This window comes from Pichia kudriavzevii, chromosome 3 (genome assembly GCF_003054445.1).
Source record: "Pichia kudriavzevii chromosome 3, complete sequence".
In the NCBI taxonomy this organism is placed as follows: Eukaryota; Fungi; Ascomycota; class Pichiomycetes; order Pichiales; family Pichiaceae; genus Pichia; species Pichia kudriavzevii.
This window is the reverse complement of record NC_042508.1, coordinates 2,076,276-2,089,643: the sequence shown is the minus strand read 5'-3', so window position 1 is coordinate 2,089,643 and position 13,368 is coordinate 2,076,276. Positions and strand designations below refer to the sequence as shown.

Sequence of the window (13,368 nt, the reverse complement as noted above, 5' to 3'; positions counted from 1 at the left end):
AAAAAATCAAATTTCCAAAGATTTTCTAAATTCTACCCTTCTACTTTGGCACCGCCTCGCTCTGCTGCTGGATAGATATTTGACACTGTTCTCTGGTGTTTGGCGTTCTTCTGCAGTTTTTCCTGATAATGCTACAATACTAATAACAAAACTAAAATGAAATTAATTAGTGTTTATATATATAGAGCGTATCTACAAAATGATATACGTACAATAATGCCTTATAACTTTAAGAGTCTCAAGGAAAGTACTGTTTCATTAATGGAAGCTTCTTCTTCGCCAATGACCTCTGTTGGCGATTCAGAGAAGTGTTGTAATGGGACCTTGGTAGTCTTGAGCAAAAATTCTGCATGGTCTTTGATAACTTTTTCAAGATCACATGCATCCTTGGTGATCTTATATTCAACTTGAACTTCATCAGTTTGCTCTAAGCCACACTTCTTTCTCAACCTTTGGATTCTGTTAACTAATTCTCTAGCAATACCCTCCGTTTCTAGTTCTGGGTAAATGTTAACATCTAAGATGATCAAAACATCAGCCTCCGATCTTGCTTCTTGTCCATCAGAAGCCTTGGATTCTGGTAATCCTCTCAAGACATTCAAGTCTTCAGAAGTTAGTTCAATACCAGAAACAGTAACCTTACCGGACTTCAAGAAATCCTTAACCTCATCAGAAGTCAACTTTGGTAAGCCTGCCTTGACAATCTTTGCATCCTTCTTTAACTTCTTACCAAGAACTGGCCAATCAGCAACGGCTCTGTACTCAACACCGTATTTATCTTCATCAGAAGTAATGATGACATTTCTAACATTAAGTTCTTCAACAATGTACTTCTTCAAAGATTCAACATCCTTCAAGTAGTCAGAGTCTGAATGCAAGACGACTAATTCCTTTAATGGTGTCTTCAAAGAAATGGTCTTCTTTTCTCTAATGTTTCTACCTAAATCAATAATCTTTTGCATTCTAGAAACCGCAACTTCAATCTTTTCATCAAATAGGGACTCATTGACAGTAGGATAGCTCAAGAAATGAACAGATCTGTCATCATCACAATAGGTCTTCAGAGTTTCTCCAGTGTACAATGGTTTCATTTTTTGATAAATGGTGTCGGCCAAAAATGGAGTAAATGGTGCCATCAGTCTGTTTAAAGTAAACAAAGTCTCGCATAAGGTATTCAAGGCCTTCAAACAGTCTGGAATACCATCTTCACCCTTCAATCTTCTTCTATTCAATCTAATGTACCAGTTAGTTAATTGGTCAATCAAATTCAATAGTCTTGGAACAACAGTATATAATCTATATTCACCCATTTCAACGTGGATATCCTTAATCAAAGACTGTAAGGATGCTAAAATCCATCTGTCCATAACATTATCGGACTTGGAAGATGGATCAAATTTGAAATCGATACCTTCAGTCTTCTTTAATAGAGCAACTTGACCTTCTAAAAACTTGTAAGAGTTCCACCATGGTAATAGAACTTTGGAGACAACTTCCTTGACACCTTCCTCTTTGAACTTCAATGTTTCTGCTCTTAAGACAGGGGAGTTGATCAAATACAACCTCAAAGCATCTGCACCATATTTAGAAGTAATTAAGTTTGGATCTGGATAGTTCTTTAATCTCTTGGACATCTTCTTACCATCACCGGCTAAAATTAAACCAGAAACAATGACGTTCTTGTAAGGTACCCTACCAAACAAGTGTGTACCCAAAACAGATAAAGTATAGAACCAACCTCTAGTTTGATCTAAACCTTCAGAAATGAAGTCACCCGGGAATGCATTTGCAAATTGATCTGCGTTTTCAAAAGGATAATGCTTCGAAGCGTAAGGCATTGAACCAGATTCAAACCAACAGTCAAAGACATCCTCAATTCTCTTCAATTGGCCCTTGCCCTTCTTGGATGGAATAGTGATGTGGTCAATCTTATCTCTATGGATATCAGTAATACTATCATCGCCAGATAATTCTCTCAATTCTTGAATGGAGCCCACACAAACAACTTCTTCAAAATCATCAGATACCCATAATGGGATTGGAGTACCCCAATATCTGTTTCTAGAAACATTCCAATCTCTTGCATTTTCAATCCAATTAGAGAATCTTTTTTCCTTGATGTTGGAAGGAACCCATCTAGTTTGGTTGACAGAATCAAGGATTTGAGGAATGATTTCCTTAACTCTGACGAACCAAGAAGGAACGGTTCTATACAACAACGGAGTATCGGATCTCCAGCAGAATGGATAACTATGCCTGATTTGAGAGGCTAATAAAACATTTCCAGAAGCAGTTAATTTCTTGATAATCTCCTTATCCGCATCTTTAACATACATGCCTTTGAAGTCGGTAACTTCTTCCGTAAACTTACCATCATCATCGACCGGATTTGGAGGCGAAACCTTTTCACTAATAACACCATTAGCTAAACACTCTTCATAATCCTGTTCACCAAAAGCAGGCGCTTGATGGACGATACCGGTACCAGATTCATCGGAAACATATGATGCACCAATGACTCTGAAACCAGTTTCGGTGAATTGGTCCTTGAAGTAGTCAAACAGAGGAACATATTTCAAACCAATAAGTTCTGAGCCTTTAACAGTACCAGTGATTTTGTACTTGGCATCCTTTGGTTTCTTGTAAAGGTTCTTGATCAAGGATTCAAGCATAATGTAGGTAACTTGTTTCTCCTCATCGAAAATCTTGGAATATTCCAAATCAGGATTAACACAAAGGGCGATGTTAGAAGGTAAGGTCCATGGAGTAGTAGTCCAAGCAACAAGGAATGTTTTCTCATCGTTAGCTAACTGGAAGGCAACTGTTACGGCTGGGTCATTGACATCCTTATAGTTTAAACCAGCCTCAAAGTTGGACAAAGCAGTAGTGACACCGGTAGAGTAAGGCATGACTCTCAGACCCTTGTAAACAGCGTCTTTCTTGTACAACTCCTTGAAAGCCCACCAAACAGATTCCATAAACGAAGGATACAAGGTTTTGTAATCGTTTTCAAAATCAATCCATCTACCTAATCTAGTAATAGCCGACTTCCACTCACCTGCGTATCTCATCACAATAGCTCTACATTCTTCGTTATATTTATCAATACCTAAATCCATGACATCTTGCTTACAAGTAATACCTAACTTCTTGTCGATTTCATGCTCAACTGGTAATCCATGGGTATCCCAACCAAATCTTCTTTCGACAGAGTAGCCGTTCATGTTAGCATATCTTGGAATAATATCCTTAATGGTGGATGCAAGGAAATGTCCATAATGTGGAGTACCGGTTGCAAATGGAGGACCATCGTAAAAAGTGAATGCTGGTTTCTCCTTGTTTAATTCTAAAGAAGTGTGAAATGCATCAATGTCAGCCCAATGTTGGAGGATCTTTTCCTCCTCTCTAGGAAAGGAAAAATGTGCAGAAGTCTCCTCAGCCATGTCTATTGATTGAATACCGAACTGCTATGGTTTAGAAGTAAATCCAAGGAAAATGAGTAATTAATCAGTCACATATTTCAATCGCTGAGCATTTTATTTTCTTGGTTTGTCAAAAAAAAAAAAAAAGACGATTTTTCATCGACGAATTTTAGCTGGAGAACAGAATATAAAAACAAATAAACAAGAAAAGGAGAAAAACAGGAATTGAGAAACTGAGGGGGGCTTGGCAAAAACAATGTAACATGATTATTTATGCCATTGCTCGTACAGCAGTTTAACAGTTGCAACTTCTTCTTTGTAATGGCTTATCAAAATGAGTAACCAAATGCCCGAAACACGCCGGAGACATTTATCAGTTAGTGAAGAAGTTGAGTCATGCGTGAGACCATTATCTGGTATTAAGGGGGACTCTTCAAGTGATGGTTACAAATCTGAAGATGCCTCCCAAACAAACGGGAGGATTTTTTCAGAAGGGGGGTCTCATGAAACTTCACAAAGGCCCAGAGATGCAACAATTTCAGAGATAGGAAAAATTGGTTCCGTTTTCATAATTATATTAGAACATGTTATTTCGTCAATTACCCTCATTTTACCAACCCCGTTAATAGATGCGTTTACATCGTTGAGTAGGTTTATTTTTTCATTTTTCAAATCTAGTGAAGTGAAATATGACAATCTAATCTCAGATAAACATATTTCGATGAAAGATAAGGTTTTAAGTAAACTCGATAAATTGAAAAACTCACAGAATTTTTCACAAATTTGTCATTTGAATGGCTTTGAGGCGGAGTCACATTTAGTTCACACCCAAGATGGGTTCAAACTCACATTGCATCGATTAAAACCAGAAAACAATGGCTATACATCCAACGGGAAGGCGATTTATTTTCAGCATGGCCTGTTAATGACATCGGATGTTTGGTGTGTCATGCTAAACAAAGATGATAATTTACCATTTAGATTATGCGAACAGGGGTATGACGTTTTTCTAGGCAATAATCGTGGAAATAAATATTCAAATAAACATGTGGGGTTTAGTTCAGATGAGAGAAAGTTTTGGGATTTTTCCATAGATGAGTTTGCAATGTATGATATACCATCTTCTATTGATTATATTTTGAAGCTAAAGGGGATTTCTACATTGACTTATATTGGATTCAGTCAAGGATGCTCGCAAATTTTGTCTTCGGTTTCCATCAATGACGACTTGAATCACAAGATAGACAAACTTGTACTTATAGCACCAGCAACGACCCCCAAGAGACTGTCAAACTGGTTACTTAATTCTATAATAAACTTTAATCCGGAGATGATGTACCTGTTATTTGGACGGAAGATTTTGATGAAATCTGTTATTTTCTGGAGGAAAATTACTTATCCGCCAATGTTCATCCAGTTGATTGACTTGCCAAATAAAATTCTTTTTGATTGGAATTCGGTAAATATTGATGTCATTCAAAAAATGGTTTCTTATTATCACCTTTATTCAACCACCTCAGTCAAATGTGTTGTTCATTGGTTTCAAATCATCAAATCTAAGAGATTTCAAATGTATCAAGAGAAGGATTACTTTGAGCCCTTTGAATATCCAACAGACACAAGAATTGATATATCTAAATTATTGATTATTTATGGTATGAATGATTCACTTGTTGATATTGATACGCTTGTATCCCAGCTACCAGCTTTTAACAAGCAACACTTTACGCAAATCAAAGATGGGAAGGTTGTAGGTAGGAGAGAGGTTGTGATAAAGGAAAATGGAGAGGGTGTGGACGATAAAGAGCTCAATGTCTTTGGTATCTATGGCCACGAGCATCTTGACCTATTATGGGGGAGAAGGCAACAGGAAAACGTCATCAACAACGTACTAGACTTTATCTGAAAAGATTGCACATTCTAAAGTATATAATCATATAAGCATACTAGTACATAATGATAAAATAAATAACAGATCTAATAGTATAAGTAAATAATGAGTAGTAAAGTAACAGGAATAGGGAATCTAAGGTAAAAGAATAGTAAAGTTGACGAAGAAGTTTAGTCATCTCTAGGTGGAATACCGTAGCCGTTGTGGTTTCTGTACATGAGGATACCATTATCACCTTCGACAAACTCACAACTTCTCAAGGATTTCCACAAAGTGACGAACATGTTTTCATCTGAGTAGGCGTAATTGTCACCGACAAGCTCTTTGATCGCCTTAGTTGCCTTTCTAGCGTTGTAAAAGGGGATCCGGGAAACATAGTGATGGCAAACATGTGTCTCAATGATATCATGGAAGAAGAACCAACCAACGAATCCAAATTCACGGTCAATGGTAGCTGCTGCACCTCTGGCAAAATTCCACTCGCTATCTTCATAGTGAGGTAAGGTGACATCAGTATGTTGCAAGTAGGTCAGGAAGACAATCCAATGGTTGACTAGCATGTAAGGAATGAACCAGTGAACAAAACAATGGAACCAACCAAAATGCTGGATCCACTGATAAACGGCATAACCAACAATGCCTAATCCCAAGTCCGAGATGAGGATGAACTTACCATCTCCCTTGTCGAAAATAGGTGCCATAGGGTTGAAGTGGGAAGTCCATAATCTGCCGTACCATTTATCCATTAATTCTGGGTGTGGTTGACCTGTGGCATCAATGAGAAGGTATGTTTGGAAACCAACAATCTGTTGGACTAACAAGACACCGATTGTGTAGAGTGGGGTGTCTGCTGCACATTCGGAGAACTTCTTGATACCCCTGAACATCTTCCATTCGTTTGCCCTTGGAGGAATGAAAACCATATCTTTATCAATGTGGCCCGTATGTTGGTGGTGCTTTTTGTGGGAGAATTTCCACGAGAAGTAAGGATTACCACAATAAGAGTGTAAGATCCAACCAACAAAGTCATTGATCCAACCGTATTGGGAGAATGCCTGGTGACCACATTCATGAGCAAGGATCCAAAGACCCACCATTGGGAAAGACTGGACAATGGTATATGTTGTCCATGCTGCAAATCTCAATTCTTTGGAGGGAATTTGTGGAATAAAAGTTTGTGCCAAATACCCAAATGCAAACAAACAAGCGATATCACGAGCAACAAAAGACAAAGATTTCAAAAGTGGACGTTCAAAGCACTCCTTAGGAATGCATTTGATGATATCTCCAATGGTGTAATCTGGAGCTTTGAAAGTGTTACCATTGAGGTCCTTTGCAGTCAGGTTTGGAGTGACCTTTGATTTGGTGGTGGTGGAAGACATGTTCACTTCTTGCCTTGGCTTAGGGAAACAGCGGCTGGAGAAGAAGGTACTAACAAGACCAAGAAAGAATGGGAAAGCAACAAATAGCAACCAAAATAAACCAGTTTACAGAAAAAAAAAAGTAGACAACGTCTTATGCATGTGAATAAAAGCACACATTTGGCAAAAAGAGGTGAAAAAAAAAAGAATGCATGGTACACAAAAAAAAGAAACGCCCAAAAGGCAGCAGCTTTTTGCCCAACGGGGTTTGCTCCGGTTCAGGTCTGCTGGAATTAGAACCTTATCGGGGTTGCATTGCCGGATGACAGGGGAAAGAGGTAACAGGCAACAAGTAAGGGTGTGCTCAATGGTGTAGAGCAGCGGTTCATCTACCGCAAGTCATTATTAAGTCGTTGTTAAGTCGTTGTTAAGTCGTTGTTAAGTCATTGTTAAGTCATTGAAGTTGTACATGTATAATGCAAAAGGAAGAGAGTAGATAAAGAAGAAAGAGGGATCGAATATACAATAAATATTAGGAGGATGTGTAAAACAAAACAAAAAGGGGCAATGCACGACAAGACGGTATTTTCCAGAGGTGTGTATGGTAGTGTAAAACGGTGTGTAGTATAGGGTCGTATAATCAAGTTAAATATAGACGGGAGGTTCATTTAGAAGTAGGTGGAACACCGAGTCCGTTGACGTTTCTAAACATCTTGATACCGTCACCTTCAACAAACTGGCAGTATCTGCCTGACTTCCAAAGAGTGAGCCACATGTTTTCATCAGAATGGACATAATGTTCACCCATGACTTCTTTGATTGCCTTGGTACCTTCACGGGCATTATAGAAGGGGATACGGGAGACATAATGGTGAAGAACGTGAGTTTCAATGATATCGTGGAAAAAGAAGGAGCCGACGAAACCAAATTCACGGTCGATAGTTGCAGCAGCACCTCTCGCAAAGTTCCATTCTTTATCTTCGTAATGAGGTAAGGAGACGTCAGAGTGTTGTAGAAAAGTGATAAACACCAACCAATGGTTGGTAAAGATATAAGGAATGAACCAGTGAACCAAGACATTGAAGGCGCCGAAATGTTGGTACCATTCATATAGAACGTAAAATTGGGTTAACATACCAATATCAGAGAGCACGACAAACCAGTAATCTCTCTTCTCAAAGATTGGAGATTTTGGGTTGAAATGGGAAGCTTTGAATTGGGAGAGGAAGGTCTTATATTGTGGATGAGGTTGGCCGGTGACATCGGTTAACAAGTACCAAACCCAACCGCCTAGTTGTTGAATCAACAATTCTTTGAAAGTAGAGATTGGAGTATCAGCAGCCAATTCGGATAAAGAGATTACGTTTCTTCTCTCCTTGAATTGTTCAACTGTTGGGGGAACAAAAACCATATCTCTAGTTAAATGACCGGTTGCCTTATGATGTTTACCATGGGAATATTTCCAAGAGAAATAAGGGACTAAAAGGTAAGAATGCAAGACCCAACCAACAGTATCATTCAACCAGCCGTAATCGGAGAAAGCCTGATGACCACATTCGTGAGCCATGACCCAAATACCGGTATAAGGTAAAGATTGAAGAATACCATAAGCTAACCAAGCGACACCTCTTAGATATTGGTTGCCAATTAAGGGGATGGTATTGGTGGCAATGAAGCCAAATGTCAGGATACAAGCAATGTCTCTGAAAACATAAAAGAAAGATGTTGGAACTGACCTCTTATAACATTTCTTTGGGATGGCACTAAGGACATCTTTGATGGAATAATCTGGAGCCTTGAAGTCGTTACCCAAGGTGTCCTTAGCGAACAAGTTCTTGGTTACTGATCTATCTGCAGTGACTGTAGTGGACATTACAAATGGAGGTGATGGTAGTCGTCGAGAAATAGGTTGTTAATCAACGATGCTATAAAGAACAACAACAACAGAGAGGAACCAAATGAAACCAAAGAGTAGAAACAAGAAACAAGAGTGCCAAATAGGTGAAATATAATTCAATTTGGATCACACCAGTTATACAATAACAGTATTTCCCAAATCATGAGAAGAAAAAAAAACCAAATAAAAAAAAAAAAAAAAAACCCAAACAAAAACAGAAACCGAAACCCAAACCGAAAACCAAATGCCTGAAAAAAAAAAAAAAAAAAGAAACAAGATAAACCCAAAAAAAGGACAAGGAGATTTTTTTTTTTTTCATGGGGATTTGAGGTGCAAAGTATTCCTCAACAAATCTCCACAACTTTAAACATATCTTTGTTTAAGATACCAAAGGGGAAAATAAAAAATTCAGACAACTATCGTCCATCAGAGATTGCCCTTTTAGGAATTCCCCCGTTGTCCCAACAAAAAAAAAAAATAAAAAAAAAAGTATGAATTTTTTCTACGGGAAAAAGGCGACCGGCCAATTTGCGCGGGCTTCCATTTTCAGTATTCAGTTTTTCATCAGTTTTTTGTGTTTTTTGTTTTTTTTTTTTGTTTTTCGTGTTTTTTTGTTTTTTTTCGTGTTTTTCGTGTTTTTCGCGTTTTTCTTAGAAAACAATTTGAACGCGCATGCGCCACAGGCGCAGTGAATATTAAGAAAATAAAGTTTTAGGGCATACGCCACAACGAGTTTTGTTGGAAAATTAAGAAAAAAATAGAAAAAACGTAAAAAAAAAAAAACAAAGAAAAATTAGAAAAACATCCAATTTTGCAATTACCATTTTAAGGAGGAACACACACGTGAAAAGAAGAACAAGGTGAAAATTCCAATATATAAACAAAAGGTAACAAACTTTCAGGTACATATACAAACACAAACACAAACACAATTACAGGCACAGACTGCTACATTTCGGCGATTTGCATATCCCCCAAATATACCCCTTCTGCTCTCCAAGGCCCGATCATACAAACTTATCTGATCTGTAACCTCACATGGACTCGTACTCCTCAAAATCATATAGCCCGTCTCATTTATCCGATACATTCCTGGGTGAATCATCAAAAGGGTATTCTAGACTCTCACATATATACAGCCTCTTTAACTTCAAGTTGATAGCTCTATGTATCGTGTGGTATCTAACCTCCGTACTGTCCTCAGCTTCTACAAAACTCATCCTCAGAGATTTCAAATACCCTGTATCATTGACTGAAATCCAGTTTGTTATTAACGCTTTCCTGTGTTTACTGCTGTTGCTCTCCATTAGATTCACAAAGACACTCCTACATCATGATATCCACAGATCCTTCCCTAATGGCACTTTCCCGCCTTCTTTGATCACTCCAAATTATTCAATCACTAAGAATTTCTTGACCCCTACTTTCTTGGTACTGAAAACTACAGTACCCATGGGGATGTTCCAATTCTTAGGACAAATAGCTTCTCATAATTCAACTTCAATTATCCCAGTCTCCTTGGTCCACACCATAAAGGCATTGTCCCCCCTGACAACGGTCTTGATCTATAGATTTCTTTTTGGGAAACATTTCCCTTTAAGAACTTATATCACATTGTTACCTCTAATGTTGGGTGTTATGTTGTCTTGTACTAGAAATGATAAACTGCAATTGTCAAATGATTTGTTTTGGAGAGGTTCTCTATTTGCATTTTTATCGATGTTGATCTTTGTATCCCAGAATATCTTTGCCAAAAAAATCTTAACCTGGGATTCAAATGATGATAAAAAAAACCATACATTAAATGATAATGCTTGCGACTATTTTTCAAGTAAAGATCAACAAGAAGAAAGAGATGATGATCGACGTGCAAAGGCATTTCTCGATAGGTTCAACTGGAAAATTACCCGCTCAGAATCTGCCGCTTCAACACCCATCTTACCAATCTCAATAGCTTCAAATTCACCACCTAGCTTTAATTATAAACAGAATTCGCCCTTTTCTCTCTCAAACCCATCTTTGACTGACCTAGTACTTCAAAATGAAAAATACCACGTAGACAACCAGGAAAATAAAAAATTGGATAAACTCTCCGTCTTGTTCTATTGCTCCATCGTTGGATTTGTTTTGACCCTCCCATTCTACTTGGTTTCAGAATTCAACAATCCGATAATATCTTTGTATGAAATTACCCCCAATGTCTTGCACAACATCCTTTTATACGGAGTTTCCCATTTTATCCAGTCTCTGACAGCATTCCAGATCTTGGGAATGGTGTCTCCCGTCAACTACTCAATTGCAAATATCCTCAAGAGGATCATCATTATTTGCTGCAGTATCATAATTGAGGGTGTCGAATTGGGCCTGATGCAAAGGTTGGGGCTAATTTTAACTTTTATTGGTTTGTACTGCTACGATAAATGGGGGGTCCAAAGAAATCGGTGAGGACCACTAGTCCATGTGGTTACTGTATTCGTCACTAAAAACTTCTACACAAGACTATCCTTTTTACTATAGTTTGAAGTGATGGTAGTGCTACTACCACCACTACTACTACTACTACTACTAATAAGAATAATAATAATACACGTTCACTACTTATAATTATGTACTATAAAAAATATAGAGACAATCTACTTCTTCTGACTAGCATCCCAGCTCTCCTATTTGAGGGCCTTTGGAGGCTTGTTTCCGCTTAACCCTGCAATGTAAGCCTTGGCGTAGTCACCCAATGAGACCATAAAGATGGTTTGCCAGACACCTAGACCAATTCTTGGTGTAACACCTTTATATAGTCCCTTGAAACCATGGGTTTTGTAGACATATTTGAGAGTGGTGAAAACATTCAAATTCTTTGGTCTGTTTGGATCGTCAACTCTCGATTGCATTTCAACACGGGCAACTTCAAATGGCTGGTTCCATGCACTCAAACTACCACCAATAACTGACGATGCAATCTTCTCAAACGCATTCAATTTTTCATCCTTTGATTTGTTAGTCAATTTCTTAATAACATCTTCGGCTAGTCTAGCTAGACCAAATCTCGAACCCCAGTTGGTACATTGTCTCATGGCAACTGCATTGACACCCTTATTGATACCTCTGATACCTTCCTTTTGGTAAATCTCCTTAAAAACCGTAAATGTAGACTTCTGCGGACCGGAACCTGCTTCCTTCTTTCTGGTAATCTCAACGGTCTTCATACAGGTACAAAACCCCATAGTTAGATATGCCTGAGATAATCCACCCAACATACCACCTCCAATACCCGCAACAAACGGCGATGCACCTAAAACTCTGAATCTGTACTCACCTTCTGTCATGACGGCCAAAAGAACAGCACCCTTAGTGGAAGCTTCAACCCACGCCCATGGAATTAGACCTTGGTAAAACCCTAAAAGACCACCTCTGTTCCAGATATATCTGGCTGCCTTGAGAATCCCAAAATCTCTATTTGCAGCCATAGTAGTTTTGGTGACTTCCAGTGGTTGACCTAAAGTGGAAACCTCCACGAGATTGAGACCTGCTCCAAGGAGGAGGTTAGAAATAGTGATTGGCTTTTTTTCTATCTTCTCAGACATCCTAAACTGGTCGTTAGGCCGCAATTACCTCTGTTGTACAAACCAATGGGAAACAACATCAGAATTATGACTGATATATGAAAAAAAAATGGAAATTTCAGTCCTTTTATACATTTTCTTAACTTTTAATCCGGTTGTGCGGGTTCCATTTCCGATGCCGGGGTTTCACCGAAAAAGAGAAAATAGTTTCGGAATATGAATTTAACGTCTTTACAAGAGGAGATACCTTTCCTTCTATGATCTGGTCTTTAGATGACCATGTTGCACGTCCGATTAACTGCTAAGTCCCGTTTTTTAGTACTTAGAAGATTCTATGCATCACATCTTGACCAAGAAACTCAGAAAATCATCGATTCATACCCCACTTCTCCGCATGCAACTCCATATGAGATCTTAAATATATCCAACAAAGATGCAGTCACCGATAAGGAACTAAAGAGGGCATTTTTTAAACTAGCTAAGATATACCATCCAGATGTCAATAGATCAAAGGAGGAAGATGATAGCTCCATATCCAAGAAGGATGAACGTTTCAAGAAGATACTTGCAGCTTATCATTTATTAAAAAATCCAGTGACAAGGGCCAACTATGATAAATATAACATTGGCTGGAATGATTCTTCATCTTTGAGAACATCTCCTAATTTCTATTCACCAAACAGTCCCGAATATGCTAGATACGCCAGAAGAAATTCTGCATATTCAGGATTTACTAGTTACGAAACAGGAACATGGGAAGATAGGTACAGATACGGTTATGATCGTGCTTATGGGTTCAAAGGTACGTCCGATGAAGGATGGAATACTTCAGAGACTGGAACTTTTAAGGATGAGTTTACCAAAAACAGGAAAACCATATTCTTAAGTATCTTTTTCACTGCATTTGTTTACACATCCCTACAACTATCACATCTCTACCTCTATGATGATTTAATTGGTGAGAATTATCCAAGCAATCTTGTTGTTGATGTCCACGAAAAAAGTGAGGATGACTTGTTTCATGCCTACACAAATTATGGTTTGGGTGATACCAAACAAGACCGTATAAATCGGTTCTTGTGGTGGAGACAAATGACTATGACATTTTCCCTAAGGGACATCAAAGAAGTACTGGATCATTTTTACAAAAGAGGAATTATCGATGCCGATGATGAACAAGCTAAGCTACGTGAGTTCAAAAAATAAAGACCACCTACACTGTGCAACGGTTAATGTT

General features: G+C 38.2%; 7 protein-coding genes across 7 annotated transcripts; 3 read left to right on the top strand and 4 right to left on the bottom strand.

Moving 5' to 3' along the window:
* Positions 1-221: 221 nt before the first annotated feature.
* On the bottom strand, positions 222-3,443 carry C5L36_0C09580 (uncharacterized protein; the record flags this gene model as incomplete). The annotated part of the gene is made up of 1 exon (XM_029466668.1): positions 222-3,443. One exon carries the CDS (start codon positions 3,441-3,443, stop codon positions 222-224), a length of 3,222 nt encoding a protein of 1,073 aa, XP_029322528.1.
* A 313-nt stretch (positions 3,444-3,756) lies between these two features.
* On the top strand, positions 3,757-5,328 carry C5L36_0C09570 (uncharacterized protein; the record flags this gene model as incomplete). Its single annotated transcript, XM_029466667.1, has 1 exon — positions 3,757-5,328. One exon carries the CDS (start codon positions 3,757-3,759, stop codon positions 5,326-5,328), a length of 1,572 nt encoding a protein of 523 aa, XP_029322527.1.
* Positions 5,329-5,483: 155 nt separating this feature from the next.
* Positions 5,484-6,695, bottom strand: C5L36_0C09560 (uncharacterized protein; the record flags this gene model as incomplete). Its single annotated transcript, XM_029466666.1, has 1 exon — positions 5,484-6,695. One exon carries the CDS (start codon positions 6,693-6,695, stop codon positions 5,484-5,486), a length of 1,212 nt encoding a protein of 403 aa, XP_029322526.1.
* Positions 6,696-7,338: 643 nt separating this feature from the next.
* C5L36_0C09550 (uncharacterized protein) lies at positions 7,339-8,547 on the bottom strand (the record flags this gene model as incomplete). Its single annotated transcript, XM_029466665.1, has 1 exon — positions 7,339-8,547. One exon carries the CDS (start codon positions 8,545-8,547, stop codon positions 7,339-7,341), a length of 1,209 nt encoding a protein of 402 aa, XP_029322525.1.
* A 1,062-nt stretch (positions 8,548-9,609) lies between these two features.
* On the top strand, positions 9,610-11,016 carry C5L36_0C09540 (uncharacterized protein; the record flags this gene model as incomplete). The annotated part of the gene is made up of 1 exon (XM_029466664.1): positions 9,610-11,016. The coding sequence occupies one exon, from the start codon at positions 9,610-9,612 to the stop codon at positions 11,014-11,016; it is 1,407 nt and encodes a 468-aa protein (XP_029322524.1).
* A 218-nt stretch (positions 11,017-11,234) lies between these two features.
* C5L36_0C09530 (uncharacterized protein) lies at positions 11,235-12,152 on the bottom strand (the record flags this gene model as incomplete). The annotated part of the gene is made up of 1 exon (XM_029466663.1): positions 11,235-12,152. One exon carries the CDS (start codon positions 12,150-12,152, stop codon positions 11,235-11,237), a length of 918 nt encoding a protein of 305 aa, XP_029322523.1.
* A 252-nt stretch (positions 12,153-12,404) lies between these two features.
* C5L36_0C09520 (uncharacterized protein) lies at positions 12,405-13,337 on the top strand (the record flags this gene model as incomplete). Its single annotated transcript, XM_029466662.1, has 1 exon — positions 12,405-13,337. One exon carries the CDS (start codon positions 12,405-12,407, stop codon positions 13,335-13,337), a length of 933 nt encoding a protein of 310 aa, XP_029322522.1.
* Positions 13,338-13,368: the final 31 nt, after the last annotated feature.